The sequence below is a fragment of the Salmo salar genome, chromosome ssa14, assembly GCF_905237065.1.
Source record: "Salmo salar chromosome ssa14, Ssal_v3.1, whole genome shotgun sequence".
Taxonomy (NCBI): Eukaryota; Metazoa; Chordata; class Actinopteri; order Salmoniformes; family Salmonidae; genus Salmo; species Salmo salar.
Window position 1 is genome coordinate 7699506 of NC_059455.1, and position 19015 is coordinate 7718520.

Sequence of the window (19015 nt, forward strand, 5' to 3'; positions counted from 1 at the left end):
GACATGGGAGTTGAGGAAAAACACAAGGTTTCATGATCCTTATGAAGCAAATATCGGGAGCATGTGTCAGATGACTTAATAATGTATGATAGCCTACATTCTTAATGCTTACAAACTTAAAAAAATCTCAGTAAAGTGCCCAAGATGTGCTGATCCCTGTCACAATCCATACACGCTAGTTCATCTATTGGTGTTCTTGTTGCATGGTATTCATCCCAAGTCTTGGTACGACATACAGTGAACAGCTACCTCCTCAGAGCAGAGAAATCGGTTGACTTTAATTGGATGTTGAAAGAGCCATAGCCAGCCAGTTAGACACAGGAGAGCAGGTTACTTGAACTACCCAGACAACACTCTCTCATTGGTAAAGGCAAGACTGGCATCAGTGTCTGGTTTGTAATGGTTTGGTTCCAAGGGGCTCCTCCAGATGAGCTGTCTTTTGGACAGGTGGCTTAAGTCCTGAGCGCAACGAGACCTCTGGGTTACTTCTCTGCTTGTATGTCTCAGTGAGGATGGAAAGCTACTACATGTATTCGGATTTGAACTTCTGCAGTTGCGTCTGACGTTTGGATAAAACGAGCAATCAAAAGATGAACAACACTGTTGTGAAGAGGTCAAATCAACAAAATATTTTGGAGGAGCGCAGGAGAAATGGTGTGGACTGTCTGGTAACAGATAGACAGCATACAGACTTACATCCATGCCAAGAGGCAATAGAAGACAACCCTGTTGTTAAATATAGCAGGTATGGGTAAGCACAATTTCTATTTTTTTGTCATATACATCGCAATTTACAAACGGCAAAATAAAAAAACCCTGTAGCTAGGTTTCCGTCCAATTCTGCACATTTTCCCACCAGTGGTGGGTTTCCTCTAAATGTAGTGCACACAAAATGTACTTTTTCGCTTAAGTTTTCATGTACCGAATAAAAATATAAAGTTCAACATGTTTCCCGTGCATGTTCAACTCTAATGAAAGTTTTGTCATAAAAACTGTTTGAGTTATATAGCAAATGGCCAAGACCGGTCTTGGCACGTGCACTCTAGCCAACAGTTCACGGATACAGATACTGATGAGATTATTATGGATAAGAGCGAGAATATTTCTATTTGTCAAATGGTAGTCAAGTATCGATCGTCATGTCACCAGAATAAGACCCTCAATCAATATTTATTGTAAACGAGCATCAAGCTCCATCACCATGCACTTTCATCACCCTGTGAAGTTCCTCATAATTGATTTAATCTGTAGCCTAATAAACTGCACGGTTTCCCAAGTCGTAGTGGAACACACACCATATCATCGAGTGACTCCAAGTTTACTTCTGGTTATTATATCAATATTTGCGCATAAAGGTGCTTCCACCACCATTTCTCACATTAACTAATTTTACAGACACAAAAAGATCCCATCATGTCGAACAAACAAATTCTCTATTGGCGTTTATAAAATTGTACCGACATCTCCTGTTTCCATCACAGCTGTCGTGATTTGTTATATACCATATGACTTTACTCTCATAAAAACTTTGGATGGAAACGTGGTAATTAATTCGATGTATTTTTACACAGCTTAAATATCTTCAGTGCAGCCCCATATTTGCATTTATAAAATAATTCACACAAAAAACACTTTATATTTGATTCAATATATTGAACATTGTCTGTAATGCTGCAAAAATCTTGTCATATGGAAAATAAATTGTAAGTGTTGTGTATGTTAGACATTACTTATTCAAATTGCAAGGAGATGACAGATATGATCATGATCAAAAAGCATGTTCGAAATAATTGGGAGAACCAGGTTATATCTGTTTATTTAAGGAACCTGACCTATCACTGAGAGCAAACTTTAGAGAGCAAACCTGAGAGCAAACTTTTGCTTACACAGCCCAACAGTGACATCTATGGATTCCCACCAAAAATACATTTACATAACGTTTACATTTTAGTAATTTAGCAGACACTTTTATCCAGAGCGACTTACAGCTAGTGCATGAATCTTAAGATTGCTAAGAGACAACTATACATATCACATTCGTAGAAAGTAAATTTTTCAACTAAGTTATCAGCAAAGTTAGTGCAATGCGTGGGCTGATTTTTGGTCCTAGTCCGTTCCTGATATATCAGGTATTGCAACCTTATCCTTGTAATAAACCATGAAATGATGACAACTCCTCTCCCATCAGAAGATTAGTTCTATCATATATCACCTTACACACAGGTCTTGTCTGGGCGGGGTCAAAGTTTGCCACAAGCGCCAGGCGCTTCAGGACATGGCAAGGCCTCTTAAGCAGTGGCTGTACAAACACAAGGACAACCCCTACCCCACCAAGACAGAGAAGGTCCTGCTTGCCCTGGGGTCCCGCATGACTTTAGTACAGGTGAGCTGAGGCAAACCACACACCCCTCAAAGCAAGGTTTGGGTTTGGTCATATGGATACTACCATGGAAGTAAAAGCAGAAGCCAGTCAGACATTTTTTTAGCTGACAAGTTGAAGTTCTGAAATTCATCAAATTAATGTTCCTTTTTTAATTTCTTTATGCTTATGTTGCAGGTCTCAAACTGGTTTGCCAATGCCCGGCGGAGGTTGAAGAACACAGTGAGTCAGCCAGACTTGAGTTGGGCTCTACGGATCAAACTCTACAATAAATACATCCAGGGCAACGCTGAGAGAATGAGTGTCAGCAGTGAAGACACCAACTCTGAGGGTAAGAGAGACTGAGGGTAGGCTAAGCAGGGTTATAGCTGGGGATGTAATCGCAACAATTCTAAGTGTCCATTTTAACACTACCCAAGTGTCTATAGTGTCCCATACCACACAGAGTTAATGTTACACTTTTTTAATTTCTGTAACTCTGTAAAAAGTTGAAAATGAACACCAGCCATTAGCAAAAAAATTCACGCTACAATAACACTGTAGGGTGTGAATTTATGCAGTGGTGGAAAAAGTACTAAATTGTCATACTTGAGAAAAAGTAAAGATACCTTAATAGAAAATGACTCAAGTAAAAGTAAAAGTCACACAATAAAATACTAATTGAGTAAAAGTCTAAAAGTATTTGGTTTTAAAAATACTTAAGTCTCAAAAGTAAATGGAATTGCTAAGATGTACTTAAGTATCAAAAGTAAAAGTATAAATGATTTCAAATTCCTTATATTATGCAAACCAGATAGCACAATGTTATTTTTTTTCTCCATTGATGGATAGCCAGGGGCACACTCACTCAGACATATTTTACCAACTAAGCATTTGTGTTTAGTGAGTCTGCCAGATCAGATGCAGTAGGGATGACAAGGGACATTCTGTTGATAAGTGTGTGAATTCGAGTACTTTTGGGTGTCAGGGAAAATGTATGGAGTGAAAAGTACATTATTTTCTTTCGTAATGTAGTGAAGTAAAGTAAAAGTTGCCAGAAATATAAATAGTAAAGTACAGATACCCCCAAAAATACTTAAGTAGTACTTTAAAGTATTTTTTACTTAAGTACTTTACACCACTGAATTTATGTTATGCAAAATCAACTCTCTGTGTATTTTTTTTACTAATAGAGTTGCTGACCTTTTAACACTGCAGTTGAAACTTAAAAATGTATGTTTGAGATGTTCAGCCTCTTTTGGAGACCAAAGGCAGTTGACGGAGGACCAACATTATTATTATTATTACATTTTTTTGCAGATGATGAGTGTCACTTACAAACTCCAGCTAGCCAATCAGAGCTCTCCAGGCCCTCACTTAAGAGTGCCATCAAACAGGAGAACGGGACTGATCCTGCCTTCAGTGACGACTATGTCTCTCCACCCCCCAAGTACAAGAGCAGCTTGCTGAACCGGTACCTTAACGACACCCTACGACACGTGATGGCAACCCCTGATGACGTCACAAAGTCCCACCTGAGGAACCACTCAGGGTCGTTCAGCTCCAACGAGTGTGACGACGACCTCGTCTCGCCTTCTTCCTCTGAGGCAGAGGCAAACTCTCTCTACCATATGGGTAAGAGATGTCTTATTCTTTGGAGACACTTTACTTGAAACGCTAAACGAAGTCTACAGAACGCTGCCATACGCAGGATATAAGAGATGTCATATGCAGACATACTAGCTAACGTACTGTAGCTTTACAACGACTGGACTCGGTTGTGGCTCAGTGACTTGGCGTAACGCTAACCAACTAGCTTACTTCAAGGGTTAACGGTAGAATATGCAGAAATAGCTCCACCATTTCCTGGTTGCTAAAATTCGAATAGTTTGCCTAATTTTAGTTTACGTGACCAAACAAGCAGTCATTATGTAGAGAATCATTGTATCGTCTAAACCAGGGATGGGCAACTCTGATGGGGGTGGGGGCCACAATGTTACATTTTAGAGTTAATTTTGTGCAATTCTGCACAATTTGCCATGGCGTTTAGAGAACATTTTGCTGTTTTAAAGCAAGTTTGCTGCATTTCTTCACATTTTGCTATGAGGCGGAGAGAAGATTTTGCAATTTTATAACAAATTTCATGCAGCTCTGCAAATTTTGCCATGAGGTGGAGGCATAGCCATGGGAAGATATTTAGCATAGAAGGGTGCTGTGAGGAGTAGCCTAAGCATAGGAAAAGATTTGGCAACCGTATCACTGCAGCCTAAAGTAAACGGAAATACATTTGCCAAAAATATATAATTACTCCTGTCTACTGTATACAGAAATAAAATTATTCAAAATACTTCACCAGAGAGCATGACTTCATTAGCTTATTTTAAAGCTGTATTGTTTCAAACCACAAGCGTGTAGGCCTATGCCTAGTTGGGAGGCCCTCAATTTGGGCAGCGCGAGTGGCAATGGGTCTAGCTGATTATTAAGATGCGGCTGTCAGTTAAACGCAATGCATCTAAAATATGTGAAGATAATGTGTCTTCAGTATAATTTGAAATGTTGAGACAAGAAGAAGGAGAGGGGTGTGTGTGGCAAAGATATAGGCAAGTCTCTCCCCAGAATGGCTCAGCTGTCTCCTGCCAGTTCTTGCACATTATTGTTTTGTGTTAATTGTTTGCCCTTTGATTGTTTATTTTCATAAATTCCCCATTACATGTCACCAGTAAATTTATCGTTAATCCCCATCATTTGGTTACATTCATTTCTGTTAATGCATCGATTAATTAGGCCTATAGTCATTTTCTGTGAAGTTGGAGTGAAAACGTCACATGCTACACTTGTGAGAAACAAGTTTTGGTTTATTTCATACCATCATTTACGAGTTTTGTCAATGTTTTCATTGTATTTTGTTTGAAGCGCTCCATGTGAGCAATGAGCATGTGTCTGGTTTTTCTGTCCTCTTAATGTTGATGGAGCGTGCGAGCATTAGCACACATAGGCTAACTGGATGTCTGATTTCTGATTGTCTTAACTCACCACCACTAATAAGCTGAGGTTCTCAGTAATTTTTTCAATAAAGTTAGTTTAAAAAAAATGTATCCGTTGTGAACAATATTTCCTCACAGTATTTGAAAAATCTTTCCAACACTCTCCCCCTCGATAATCACCAGGCTTCGGTGCGAAAGAGCAAAATGTCATGCTCCGAGGATCCCATATATCCAGTGGAAACCTCATAAATTAGCCTACCTGAACACGTTTCCTTTTGCGCAAAAACAGCTGTGTCTGTCCGGAGCTCATTGGTGTGGAAACTCTTAGGGCGGAATAGGCTAGTTGATACAATGTTGCAAGTTCGCAAGCTTAGGGCTGGACCTTCATATACAGTCATTGGGCTGGACCTAGTAAGACAGATAGAAAGGGTGACAGACAGGCGGAGTATAGAGAGATAAAATAACCTGCATTTTCATCAGGATATTTTAAGTTTTTATTTGTCAGGTTTATGCATTTTTACTTAGTTGACAATAGAAGTTATAGGCCTACTGTCACGTCCTGGCCAGTATAAGGGTTAATTAGTATTGTAGTTTGGTCAGGATGTGGCAGAGGGTATTCGTTTTATGTGGTTCGGGGTGGTGTGTTTGTTAAAAGGGTGTTTGATTTAGTATTTCCGGGTTTTGGTTTATGTTTAGGTATTTCTATGTTTAGTCTAGTGTGTCTGGTTCTATGTTGAGTTAATTGGGGTTGGACTTCCAATTGAAGGCAGCTGTTTGGTGTTGCCTTTGATTGGAAGTCCTATATTAGTTGGGTGTGTTTGTCTTGTATTTTGTGGGAGATTGTTCTGTGTTTCGCCTTGTGCCTTACCAGACTGTTTTTGTTGATCGTTCGTATTTTGGTATTTTTGTACGTTCATTTTGAAAGCAAATAAACATCAAGATGAGCCTGCACATACCTGCTGCGTTTTGGTCCTCCTTCACCGACAACAGCCGTGACAGAATCTCCCACCAACAATGGACCAAGCAGCAGAGGAAGGAGCAGAGGGACTTCGAGTTGGACTGGCGGGAGAAGTGGACCTGGGAGGAAGTTCTGGACGGGGCCGGACCTTGGCACCAGGCTGGGGATTATCGCCGCCCGCAGTGGGAAATTGAGGCAGCCAAGGCAGAGAGGCGGAGGTACGAGGCCATGGACGCGCTGAGGGAGAAGCACGAGAGGCACCCCCAAGACATTTTTTGGGGGGGGCACACGGGTAGTTTGGCTAGGCGTAGGAAGAGCCGGAAGCCAGCTACCCGTGGTTATATGGAGGAGCGTATGGGGTGGAGAGCGCTATGTTTCGCTGAGGAGCGCACTATCTCACCCATACGCACGCACAGTCCGGTGCGCGTTATTCCAGCCCCTCGCAGGTGCCGTGCTAGAGCGGGCATCCAGCCTGGTAGGAGGATGCCTGCGCAGCGCATCTGGTCGCCGGTACGCCTCCGAGGACCAGGCTACCCAACTCCCGCTCTACGCACGGCTACCATCAGGCCCCTGCACAGCCCAGTCTGCCCTGTACGAGCACCGCGCTCGTACAGGGCTACTAGTTCCATCAAGCCAAGGCGGGTTGTGCAGGAGGTAAGTTCTAGACCGACTGTGCGCCTCCATAGCCCTGGGTTTCCTGCTCCTGTCTCTCGTGCGAACCCGGAAGTGCGTCAACCCAGTCCGACTCGTCCTGTTCCCGCTCCCCGCACTAGCCTGGAGGTGCGTGTTCAAAATCTGGTAAGCCCAGTACCAGCACCACGCACCAGGCTTCAAGTGCGTAAACCCAGCCTCACCAGTCAACAGTCGTCGGAGCTGCCCGCCAGTCAACAGTCGTCATCGGAGCTGCCCGCCAGTCAACAGTCGTCATCGGAGCTGCCCGCCAGTCAACAGTCGTCATCGGAGCTGCCCGCCAGTCAACAGTCGTCATCGGAGCTGCCCGCCAGTCAACAGTCGTCATCGGAGCTGCCCAGACTGCGCTGAACTGCCGGAGTGGCCAGACTGCCCTGAACTGCCAGACTGCCCTGAACTGCCCCGAGTGGCCCGACTGCCCCGAGTGGCCCGACTGCCCCGACCTGCCAGAGTGGCCCGACTGCCCCCCGGCGACGCCAGAGTGGCCCGACTGCCCCCCGGCGACGCCAGAGTGGCCCGACTGCCCCCCGGCGACGCCAGAGTGGCCCGACTGCCCCCCGGCGACGCCAGAGTGGCCCGACTGCCCCCGGCGACGCCAGAGTGGCCCGACTGCCCCCCGGCGACGCCAGAGTGGCCCGACTGCCCCCCGGCGACGCCAGAGTGGCCCGACTGCCCCCCGGCGACGCCAGAGTGGCCCGACTGCCCCCCGGCGACGCCAGAGTGGCCCGACTGCCCCCGGCGACGCCAGAGTGGCCCGACTGCCCCCGGCGACGCCGGAGTGGCCCGACTGCCCCCCGGCTATGCCGGAGTGGCCCGACTGCCCCCCGGCGATGCCGGAGTGGCCCGACAGCCTGGAACGGCCGGAACCAGAGCCACCTCTAGATATTGGTTGGGTTGGGGAGGGGGGGTGTAGCACAGCGCCGTCGTTGACGGCAGCCACCCTCCCTTCCCTCCCTTTAGTAGAGGGGAATTTTGGTTTTGTTGTTTTGGGGTTGTTTTTTTTATTTTTTTTAAGGTGCTTCCGGGGTTAGCACCTTTAAGGGGGGGGGTACTGTCCTGGCCAGTATAAGGGTTAATTAGTATTGTAGTTTGGTCAGGACGTGGCAGAGGGTATTCGTTTTATGTGGTTCGGGGTGGTGTGTTTGTTAAAAGGGTGTTTGATTTAGTATTTCCGGGTTTTGGTTTATGTATTTCTATGTTTAGTCTAGTGTGTCTGGTTCTATGTTGAGTTAATTGGGGTTGGACTTCCAATTGAAGGCAGCTGTTTGGTGTTGCCTTTGATTGGAAGTCCTATATTAGTTGGGTGTGTTTGTCTTGTATTTTGTGGGAGATTGTTCTGTGTTTCGCCTTGTGCCTTACCAGACTGTTTTTGTTGATCGTTCGTGTTTTGGTATTTTTGTACGTTCATTTTGAAAGCAAATAAACATCAAGATGAGCCTGCACATACCTGCTGCGTTTTGGTCCTCCTTCACCGACAACAACCGTGACACCTACTGCTACATTGGCCTAGGCTGTCTCATTTATTTAGCTGCCAATGGCTCATGGTGAACCAACGTGTCCATATGGCAGAGGTTGGTGCTCTCGCATTGGTGGCATTTTAGCTTTTAGATGTTTATCATTTTTATTCCGATTTGTATTATTAACCAAGTGAAAATTATTTTGAGAAACAAAAAGCATAGATATAGCATACATAGAACAGATCTACCGCTTCATAGATGTGCTTTCAACGAACATAACAGATCTATAACTCACATTTCTATGTGAATTTGGTCGTGTCGCCCAAAAAGTTATATTGCAGCTTTAAGATTTTCCGCTTTAGGTTTGCAGAACTTCTGTTCATTCAGTTGGTCTTATCTGTCAATGTTGAAAGCTTTAACAAGACACAACTAGGTTAGAGGGAGATATGTTTGACACTTGGGTGCACTTCAGGACCTGAAGTTAGGAGCACTGCCCTAAATCAGGTTGACAACTCTAAACTCCAGAAAGGTCCTGGAACCAAAGCAACAGCTAATAGGAACTTGTGCTGACATCTAAATCCATTGCTTATAAAATCCTTGATCTTGTTTAGCCAAAGACGAAGTAGTAGACTACTTCATTGGTCCTAGGATTTCCATGATCCATATTCTAGAGTGCGTTGTTTCCTTGCCATGGTGGAAAATAGCAGATCTCAGGGTCAATTACAGAATGTCTGAGATTTTATTGTCCCCAAGGTGAGACATAAGGACCTTTGCCAAAGTTTCTGGTACAAATGGCGTTTCAATGTGGATTTTTGCTTAGACCCTGTTACTAAAGCACCACAGACTTGCTTCTGGAAGTTCAAATAACTATATTCACACTCAAAGTTGCAAGTATAGTTTCTCAAATTGGTTTATAAACATATTACAGTATATATCACATTAATTTCTTACCTCATTAGCCTATGTCACAAAATACCTCGTTTTAGGGTAGGCTACCAATAGAAACTTGGTAGAACAGAACATTACATTCAGATATCAAGAAACATTTCAGATTTCTGTACAGGCACACAGCAATTTTTTTGGTGTGTCCCTGGAGTATTTAGAGGGTGCTTAGAGCTTCTCTGGAATGGGAGTGGAGAGCAGTGCTGAACCTTGATGCAGTCTCGAAAGAACTCAGAACGTTAACGCTTTTTTACACTGCACTAGGGAGGGGTAAAAGAGTCACTACGCCTGCTAATTAGTGTTGTTTCTTGGATGTCCAATATAACGACAGGTCATCAAACACTAAATCTGCCTGCCAAGTGAAAGTCTTCAGAAAGCGTCTACACACTGGGGAACTTGACGTTGAAATATGCTGTTAAACTATAACAAGTGGTCTTTCCCTTCAAGGAGCCAGAGACTAATAAATCTTACTGGATTCATGTTTTATATGGAGTGAGGACACTGCACACTTTTTTACCTAGTTTGTTGCAAAATGAAAACATTCATGCTGAGACAGAAGTTCCTCGTTTTCTGATACCCTAGATGAACAGTTATAATTCTTGGTAGCTTGGTTTCAATCTGTCTCTCAATTAGCAACTGATTTCGATCTGTAGTGCCAATGCAGCTCTGACTAACTTTTGAGGGCAAGTGAAAACTATCTGCCACTGCATCCCCTTGAAGTCCAGGGTTGTGCAACACTACTTTATGAGTTCATGACTTCTATGATCAGAATGGAAATGTTATTTTCAGAGTAAGCCAAGGAATTTAATATTTGTTGTAGTTGATGTCCCAGGTCAGACTTGGTCTGAGAGACGCTAACATGATTTTTAAGGTCTTGTACAAAACACTATTTCAGTAAAATGAATGGAGAATTCTTGTAAAACATAAATGACGCAGAGACAAACACAGTCCAATTTCCCCATAATGATTTACATGTGCATTTTTATTTAGTGATAGGTTTCCAGAAAGTACTGTTTTATTTTTTAAAACATGAATGTCAGAACCACCAAAAAAGAGTAGAGACATTCAGTAGCAAAATGTGAGAGGCGTCAAATGATTTATTGTCTGCCTATAGTTGCTCTTGGCCTCGGCCTTGTTATAGAAATAGGAGTCTGAGATGTTTCAGGCAGCGAATATTGAAAGCAGCATTTTGTATGCTCGCAATTGGCCTCTAATTTTCCTGCTCATAGCTCCCTGAAGAGAAATATATTTTGGTCCGTCTGACTTGACTCAACAAAAAGATAGCCCTACTGCTGTGTTCACATGAAAAACGTGAGAGCAAACATGCAAATCAACACACTATTTCTTACTCATTTATAAACCGAATCTTAAAGAATGATGATAACACCCAAACTGTAAACAAAGTGCATTTTGTAGATTGATAAACCAACATTTGAGCTCAAATCAATATGTTTAGTGGAACCAAAGACACCCAGAAGGTGAGACACTGCCACTAAAGATCTATAGAGGGAGTACATGTCACTCATTCACACAATACTCCCATACACATTTCTATGATGTATGATGATCTGCAGTAGTCAGCCAAACATTAAGGGAGAGGGTGGATTGAAAAACAGTGAAATAACTTTATGGATGCAAACGAGCTCTGGAGACCTGGAAACAGAGTGTCTGCGTTCATGACACTGCACAGATATTGTATTTTTCCATCTGAAAAGGCACAGGAGAAATATAATTGCATTTGTTTTGGCCGGAGTGCTTATGAGCAGCCAGACTGGAGTACTTCAGTGAGTTAAGGCCCTCTGGCACAGTTAAAGTGCACATGTGCACACACACAAACACACACACACACACACACACACACACACACACACACACACACACACACACACACACACAAATACTGTAATGCACACAGAAACTGAAAACACAATGCCAATAGAAAACACAATGCCAACAAACACACAAACATACAGTGCCAGTCAAACGTTTGGACACACCTACTCATTGGTTACTACATCATTCCATATGTGTTATTTCATAGTTATGATGTCTTCATTATTCTACAATGTGTGCAAACTTTTGACTGGTACTGTATGTAAATAAATATAGATTCCAGAAAACTCCATACTTACATATTTTTTGGCCTTTCCTGTACAATAAATGTAATTCTGTCTTTTTTCTATCCATGTTTTCAGACACAGTGAACTATGCATCAACTAGATGTGACAGGTAAGAGTATGTTTATTTGTCTGTTTATGGACCCCTTCTATACAGCATACCATTCTTTATATCGAGTATAAGTGGTCTAGATGCATAAGAAAGAATACATATTCACTTCACAGTCCAGCATAAAGATTTTGTATTATTCATAAACATGTAATAATGCAACATTTCGTTGTGGCACACCCACATTGGGATGAGCAAATAATGGCAGTCTAGGCAGATGCATTTCTATTAATACATGCTGTTGTCTGTTAGTAGGAAGTCTCACTGTTGTGAATGATGATTTCATCTTGGGGAGTGTGCATTAATGATACGGTCAAGGCTCTAAATCTCTAAATCTCTCCTTTATGTTGTTCACAGTGAGGGAAAAAGTGAGAGAGGCCAGAGGAGGGAGGAGGCAGAGTGGCGAGAGATCCATGCTGCCATGGCTCTGACTAAACTGGCCCAGGGGCAGTGCTGCACCACAGGGACTACCACCACCAGCTGCATCATCCAAAAGTCCTCCCACATCTCAGAAATAAAGACTGTCAAAGTGTCCCTGCCAAACAATGTCTAGATCACTCCAAGGTGAAGTTTCTCTTGATCTAGGCTTCCCCTCCGCCAATCATAACCTTAACCATTAGTGGGGAAAACGCAAAACTGACCCAAGATCAGCGTCTAGGGACAACTTTACCCTTCACCGTCTGGACCAGGGCCACTCTGGTCCCTTGAATTACATATCATTTATATAAGAAGTGTTTACACCCTAATGTTAAATGGTAGTAAGTAAAAAAATAAAATACTAAGATGGAATCGATTTAACACTTAACACCAATGTAGAGTGAAGGCAATAATAATCACTGTTGGCCAACTTTACAGAGTTACATAAACTCTGTGAAAATGTTAAAAGTGCACTATGCCATTTTCTGGTTGTTAACATTCTAATACTTCACCTAATTTCAGTTTGTGACAAAACAAGCAATTATAGTGTATTGAATCATTGTACCAACTAAACCGCTGTGAAATATATTTTCCATATCCAAAAAGATTGTATTTTCAGATGTTTGAAGTTTGTACAAAACTGAAAGTAAAAGATGCAAAAGCTAAACTTAACCGGAAGCATAGAAATAGTGCATATACAACAGATATACTGCTTCTTAGACTTGCTTTCAATGAAATTACAGATACAGTAACTCCCATTTTTATGTGAATTAGGTTGAGTCGCCCCAAAAGTTACATATTGCAGTTTTAAAAAGCTTACACTTTCGAAGGTATAAACATGTATTGTGGGGCAATAGACAGTGTTAATTTTAATAATTTTAGAGTCGATTTACCACTTTCGATATTGTTGTGAAAGAAAAATCTGAAAGGACAAATGGTTACCATGATGTAAATGTAAATATTAAATCAATAGTGCTGTAGCATTAATGCATAATAATGTGCTATTGAAATCATGAAAGAATATAGCAGCACATTTCAGAGTAAAAACTGAACTGAGGATTTTATAACACTAAATACCCGTTTTGGAAACCTATCCTTTGGTAGTCTCACCTCATGGTCTGGGTAACACTGTTTTGCTTAGTTTCTCGCAGTAAACAATGTCCAAGTAACCAGATAGCTTTAAATCTGATTAAAAGTGCAGTAGACACAGTGTTGATTCTTGTTTCTTTAGAATGCTGCTGGCTAGGGATTATTCCTCCAGAAACCAGAAACCTTCAAGATAACCTACATGAAGCCTACAAGAAAACATATATTTAACCTGCCAAAAAGATCATAGTTCTTTCCATTAACCACGCTATGCCTAACAGTATTCCTCTGAGTCAGTATTTCTATCAGCTGGTAGATGGTGAAATTTTTTGGGTCAATGTGTGTATTTTTCTATTGTAAACATGATATTTGTTTGATTACATGAGAACTATATTTTTCACTATATACTGTTTATACTGTATAACCATTTACTATTTTTCTCAATGACTTAATTTATATTAACTTTAGGAGACTGGATTTGTATCCGAGGCAAAATTATTATCACAACGTAGAGGTGGAAATACTTTGAATGAACTGCAGCTATTTGAATAAATACTTAACTTAACTCTTGTTAATCCTTTCCTACTATAGGTCACAAAAAATGATGAAACATGCATTTTGTTCTTTGCTCAGAAACCACTTGTGTCTTGGTCTTATAGAATGAGTTTTAAGGCTGCACAACATTATAACATCTGCTAGTATTGGCTGGATGAAGGACATGGGAAGCCTTTGACATCTGACAGAGTGGACTTATCATGTTCTATTTGGGAAAATTCTCCTGACACTGAACATAAGCACATAATCATACATTGGGCTCTGAGACGATTCCCTAAAACATAGCTTAGTAGTATTTTCCACTGGTCCCTTTCTCAATCAATCAATCAATCAATCAATCAAATGTATTTATAAAGCCCTTTTTACATCAGTCGATGTTACAAAGTGCTATACAGAAACCCAGCCTAAAACCCCAAACAGCAAGCAATGCAGATGTAGAATGACGGTGTCTAGGAAAAACTCCCTAGAAAGGCGGGAACCTGCTTTGGTGACATCTTGAGAAGTGTGTTCTCCGTCTTGAATGTTGAGGTAGGCTTGTGGACATACACTACCGGTCAAAAGTTTTAGAACACCTACTAATTCAAGGGTTTTTCTATATTTTTACTATTTTCTACATTGTAGAATAATAGTGAAGACATCAAAACTATGAAATAACACATGTGGAATCATGTAGTAACCAAAAAAGTGTTAAACAAGTCAAAATATGTTATATTTGAGATTCTTCAATTAGAAAACCTTTTACATGGATGACAGCTTTGCACACTCTTGGCATTCTCTCAACCAGCTTTACAATGTTTTTCCAACAGTCTTGAAGGAGTTCCCACATATGCTGAGCACTTGTTGGCTACTTTTCCTTCACTCTGCGGTTCGACTCATCCCAAACCATCTTAATTTGGTTGAGGTCGGGGGATTGTGGAGACCAAGTCATCTGATGCAGCACTCCATCACTCTTGATGATTTCAATAGCACATTATTAAACAATACTGCTACAGCACTATTGATCAACTATTTTATGTCTTCTTCAAGCTCTGTCAAGTTGGTTGTTGATCATTGCTAGACAGCCATTTTCAAGTCTGGCCATAGATTTTCAAGCCGATTTAAGTCAAAACTATAACTAGGCCACTCATGAACATTCATTGTCATCTTGGTAAGCAATTCCAGTGAATATTTGGCCTTGTTATTGTCCTGCTGAAAGGTGAATTTGTCTCCCAGTGTCTGTTGGAAAGTAGATGAACAGGTTTTCCTCTAGGATTTTGCCTGTACTTAGCTATATTCCTTTTCTTTTTATCCTAAAAAACTCCCTAGTCCTTGCCGATGACAAGCATACCCATAACATGATGCAACCACCACCATGATTGAAAATACGAGGAGTGGTACTAAGTGATGTTTTGTGTTGGAATTGCCCCAAACATAACACTTTGTATTGACGACATAAAGTTTTACTTTAGTGCCTTGTTGCAAACAGGATGCATGTTTTGGAATATTGTCATTCTAAAGGCTTCCTTCTTTTCACTCTTTCCTTTAGGTTAGTAGTGTGGAGTAACAATGTTGTTGATCCATCCTCAGATTTTTCCTATAACAGCCATTAAACTCTAACTGTTTTAAAGTCACCATTGGTCTCATGGTGAAATCCATGAAATCCAAGTGATAATGCCCTCGAAGCCAGTGTCTGGAGGGTATATTGGCACGGTCGACTATTGACTTTGTCTCAGGCCTAACAACACCCGTGACAATATGTGATTGACCAGCTCAAATCGGTCTTATGTAGCAAAATTTGAAATTGGGTTTTTTACATTGGATAAAAGTAGAGACTCAGAGCTACAAAATGGTATATCATACACTGCATTTTTTAGGAACAATGGGAAAGTAATTCTGCTTTGAAAGTTGATAAACTTGTAAACTCACTTTTGAGAAAAGGGCCTTTGAAAGTTTTGGTACCTACTGGAGAGCTCTCTTTGTCTACACCCATAATCAATCAATCAATCAATCAATCAATAAATCAATCAATCAATTGAATGTATTTATAAAGCCCTTTTGACATCAGCTGATGTCACAAAGTGCTGTACAGAAACCCAGCCTAAAACTAAACAGGAATAACGCTCAAGGACGGCTGCCAGAACCACTCTTTAAGGCTCACCAATCCAATGATTTCTCACCAGAGAAAAATAATCACAATTTAAAAAATGTTTTTCCCCTGAAACAATGTGCCAGAAAAGTATAGATCAAGCATACCTTGAACTTCTTTCTACAGTCCACAGATTTATCAGATGTATGATTTACATCTTATGTGTTGTATACTCTATGTACACTAAGTGTACAAAACATTAGGAACACCTTCCCAATATTCCACAGGGATACTGGCCCAATGTTGACGCAAATGCTTCCCACAGCTGTGTCAAGTTGGCTGGATGTCCTTCGGGTGGTGGACCATTCTTGATACACACGGGAAATTGTTGAGCACGAAAAACCCTGCAGTGTTGCAGTTCTTGATTCACTCAAACTTGTGCGCCTGGCACCTACTACCATACCCCGTTCAAAGGCACTTAAATCTTTTGTCTTGCCTATTCACCCTCTGAATGGCACACATACACAATCCATGTCTCAATTTCTCAAGGCTTAAAAATCCTTCTTTAACCTGTCTCCTCCCCTTCACCTACACTGATTGAAGTGGATTTAACAGGGATCAAAGCTTTCACCTGATCAGTCTATGTCATGGAAAGCGCTGGTGTTCTTAATGTTTTATACACTCAGTGTATGTAGGCGTGTGGTGGGACGTTGCTTGTCAGTGATTATTGAACTAAAACATAATAAACCACAACAACGTATAAGACCTTGCTTGCTCAGTGGAAAAGCAGGTTTAGGTGGCATATACTGTATAATCTGCAGTGAATACAATATAATGTACATGGGCTGCTCTCACACAAGGAATGGACATGAAAATGGACATGCTTGAAAAGTAGCCTTGAAAAGCAGCCTTTCCTTTCAGTCTCTCTTTGCTTATCAGAAAGGCATTTGGAGAGGTCCGCCACACATTAATGGTACCCTGGTTACCATGTTAAAAAGGGTTTTTGAGGCTCTTGAGTGAAATGTCAAATCTAATTACCATAAATGATGTGTGCAAGATGGGTCCATTAAACCTCCCGCTTTGGGCTGGATGTGTCAATGTGCAGTTCATATATGCATAATCTATGAGCAGAATTATTGTATTACCTCAATTAGCCACAGAATCTCTATTTTGAAAGGAACTATTTTTCTGGAAGCAGTGCTACGCCATTTTCCCAACATTCTTCCCCCACTAGCAATTTGTGTTCATAGCCAATGAGCTTAGCTCCTCAACATTAGAGCGACAGCTAGCAAGATGCACACAGAGCAGAGTGAGAGAGACCAATGACATGGTGCACATATCTGCATGTGACATAGTATGCGATTTTCGGGGGCCACTTTTGGCTCGTGAGCACTACTTTCAGAACTACTGGCTAAAAAGTATGCAAAAGTACTGGAGAATCTCTTTAATTACATTACCGGCATTTAACCTCTCTACAGATTGAAAAACATCTACATATTTTAGATCCTATTATGTTTATTACTCACTGATATGCATATGGAACATGGAGAACCAATACCATAATAATAATTGTAAAATTAATTAAATAATTACTTTGTTGAATAAGAATATTCCAACTCTGTTAAGCATATGTCATTTTGACAATTTGTAACATTTTGTACCAGTTTCATCGCAGGACTTTTATTTTGAAAGGGAATCACAGCGATCACATTCTTGTTCTTGCTAGTTCTTCTTACTCTTGCTTGGATCACACAGCTGACAGTGGATGCTTTTTGTGCCAGGCAGCTTCCGTTCTGTTCCCGTCCCAGAATGCATTGTAACTGTCAACAGACCAAAATAAAGCCACTTACAAAACCTCTGGGTGGACATTGTGCACTGCTGAAGGAAAAACACAACAGTGATTGATAACATAGAAAACAAAACATAGAAGAAAAAAAATCGAAGTAGTTGTGTTATGTGCAAAACCGAGCGGACCAAGTAACACTATGAGCAGAGTCACTATCCTGGCATCCACAGCGCTGGTCGGTGCACTAGGTGTTGGATATGCAATGTTTTCAGTGATTTCCCCAGGAAAAGAAAGGAAGAAGGAATTAATTAAACATTTCCCTGAAGCTAACCCAGTGAGAATGGAGGATACAAGGAGGAGAAATGCCCTTGTGATGCAGTCGCTTAAAGATGCTGCTGAGGACAGTGACTTGGACAGAGCATTTGAAGTGGCCAGAAATGGACCATGCAGAAAATGACACCAGAAATAGAGGCATGCTCAACCTGCTGTCTTCTATTGAACGTCCAGATGAAGGGACAGATGACTTCAGCAGAGTGGTAGTGTAGGCCATGCCTCAAACTTATGTGCTCTCTGTCACCTGGGGCTGCATGGCAATTTGCCCTAAAACAGCCCTTCCCCCCTTTGAGGGGCCAAAATGTATCTCTCTCTCTCTCTACAGTATCCTGCGGACTGACTATTGGAATATGTGATAGAATAATACTATAGCATCCACGTTTGTTATCTATTTGAAAGTTGTTCATTGAGAAGAACTAACTAATACCTTGGATTCTCTTCTCATTACCATTTCTTAATCTTATTGCACATGGTTTTACTATATTAAATGGAATCAGATAGTAAGATGTATTAAATGTAAATTGTAGTTACTGAGGCAAATCATCTGCCATAGGCCTATAATCTTGAAGTTCACTTCCTGTTAAAAGACAAAACGTTTGCTCTGACTTTGGGTATGAATGTAAAGGAGTGCAAGTGCTTTGTTTCATCACATAAGATAGTGTTAAAAATAAAAACATCAGTTCGCAAAATCCATGATTACTTGACCAAATCCTGTGTTACAAGGGAAACAAAACATGTATTATAAGAATATTGTTGTTGGGTGATTAACCATTGTTGCTGTAGATACTTTATTGTATGATGAGAGATCGTAAGGCACCTATAGGGTCATTATAGATAAGATAGTACTTTATTAATCCCCCAGAAGGGAAATGTTGATTACACCAGCCAATACAGAGAACGCCAATAAATACACAATAAAACACAACTAAAAACACACTAAAAGCAGCACATACAATACCAGTCAAAAGTTTGGACACACCTACTCAGTCAAGGGTTTTTCTTTATTTTTACTATTTTTCCAAACTATAAAATAACACATGGAATCATGTAGTAACAGAAAAAGTGTTATATATAGGCCAGGTCATCTGATGCAGCACTGCATCACTCTCCTTCTTGGTCAAATAGCCCTTACACATCCTGGAGGTGTGTTTTGGGTC

At 41.1% G+C, this 19015-nt stretch overlaps 1 protein-coding gene across 2 annotated transcripts; it reads left to right on the plus strand.

The window, feature by feature from the left end:
* Positions 1 to 361: 361 nt before the first annotated feature.
* On the plus strand, positions 362 to 13684 carry LOC106568797 (homeobox protein Mohawk). 2 transcript variants are annotated; one of them, XM_014139460.2, is made up of 6 exons: positions 362 to 751; positions 2224 to 2383; positions 2558 to 2711; positions 3680 to 3994; positions 11586 to 11619; positions 11974 to 13684. In XM_014139460.2, the coding sequence occupies exons 1-6, from the start codon at positions 591 to 593 to the stop codon at positions 12167 to 12169; spliced, it is 1020 nt and encodes a 339-aa protein (XP_013994935.1). In that variant the 5' UTR covers positions 362 to 590; the 3' UTR covers positions 12170 to 13684. The 2 variants fall into 2 exon arrangements, with proteins under 2 accessions (XP_013994935.1, XP_045549792.1); XM_045693836.1 differs by having other exon boundaries at positions 362 to 745.
* Positions 13685 to 19015: the final 5331 nt, after the last annotated feature.

What these genes read in the sequence shown, in the direction of transcription:
- LOC106568797 (XM_014139460.2), top strand. Translation starts at nt 591, where the DNA reads ATGAACAACACTGTTGTGAAGAGGTCAAATCAACAAAATATTTTGGAG. An exon ending in GTTAAATATAGCAGGTATGG is followed by an intron (nt 752 to 2,223) that starts GTAAGCACAATT and finishes CCTTACACACAG; the next exon opens with GTCTTGTCTGGGCGGGGTCA. An exon ending in CCCGCATGACTTTAGTACAG is followed by an intron (nt 2,384 to 2,557) that starts GTGAGCTGAGGC and finishes CTTATGTTGCAG; the next exon opens with GTCTCAAACTGGTTTGCCAA.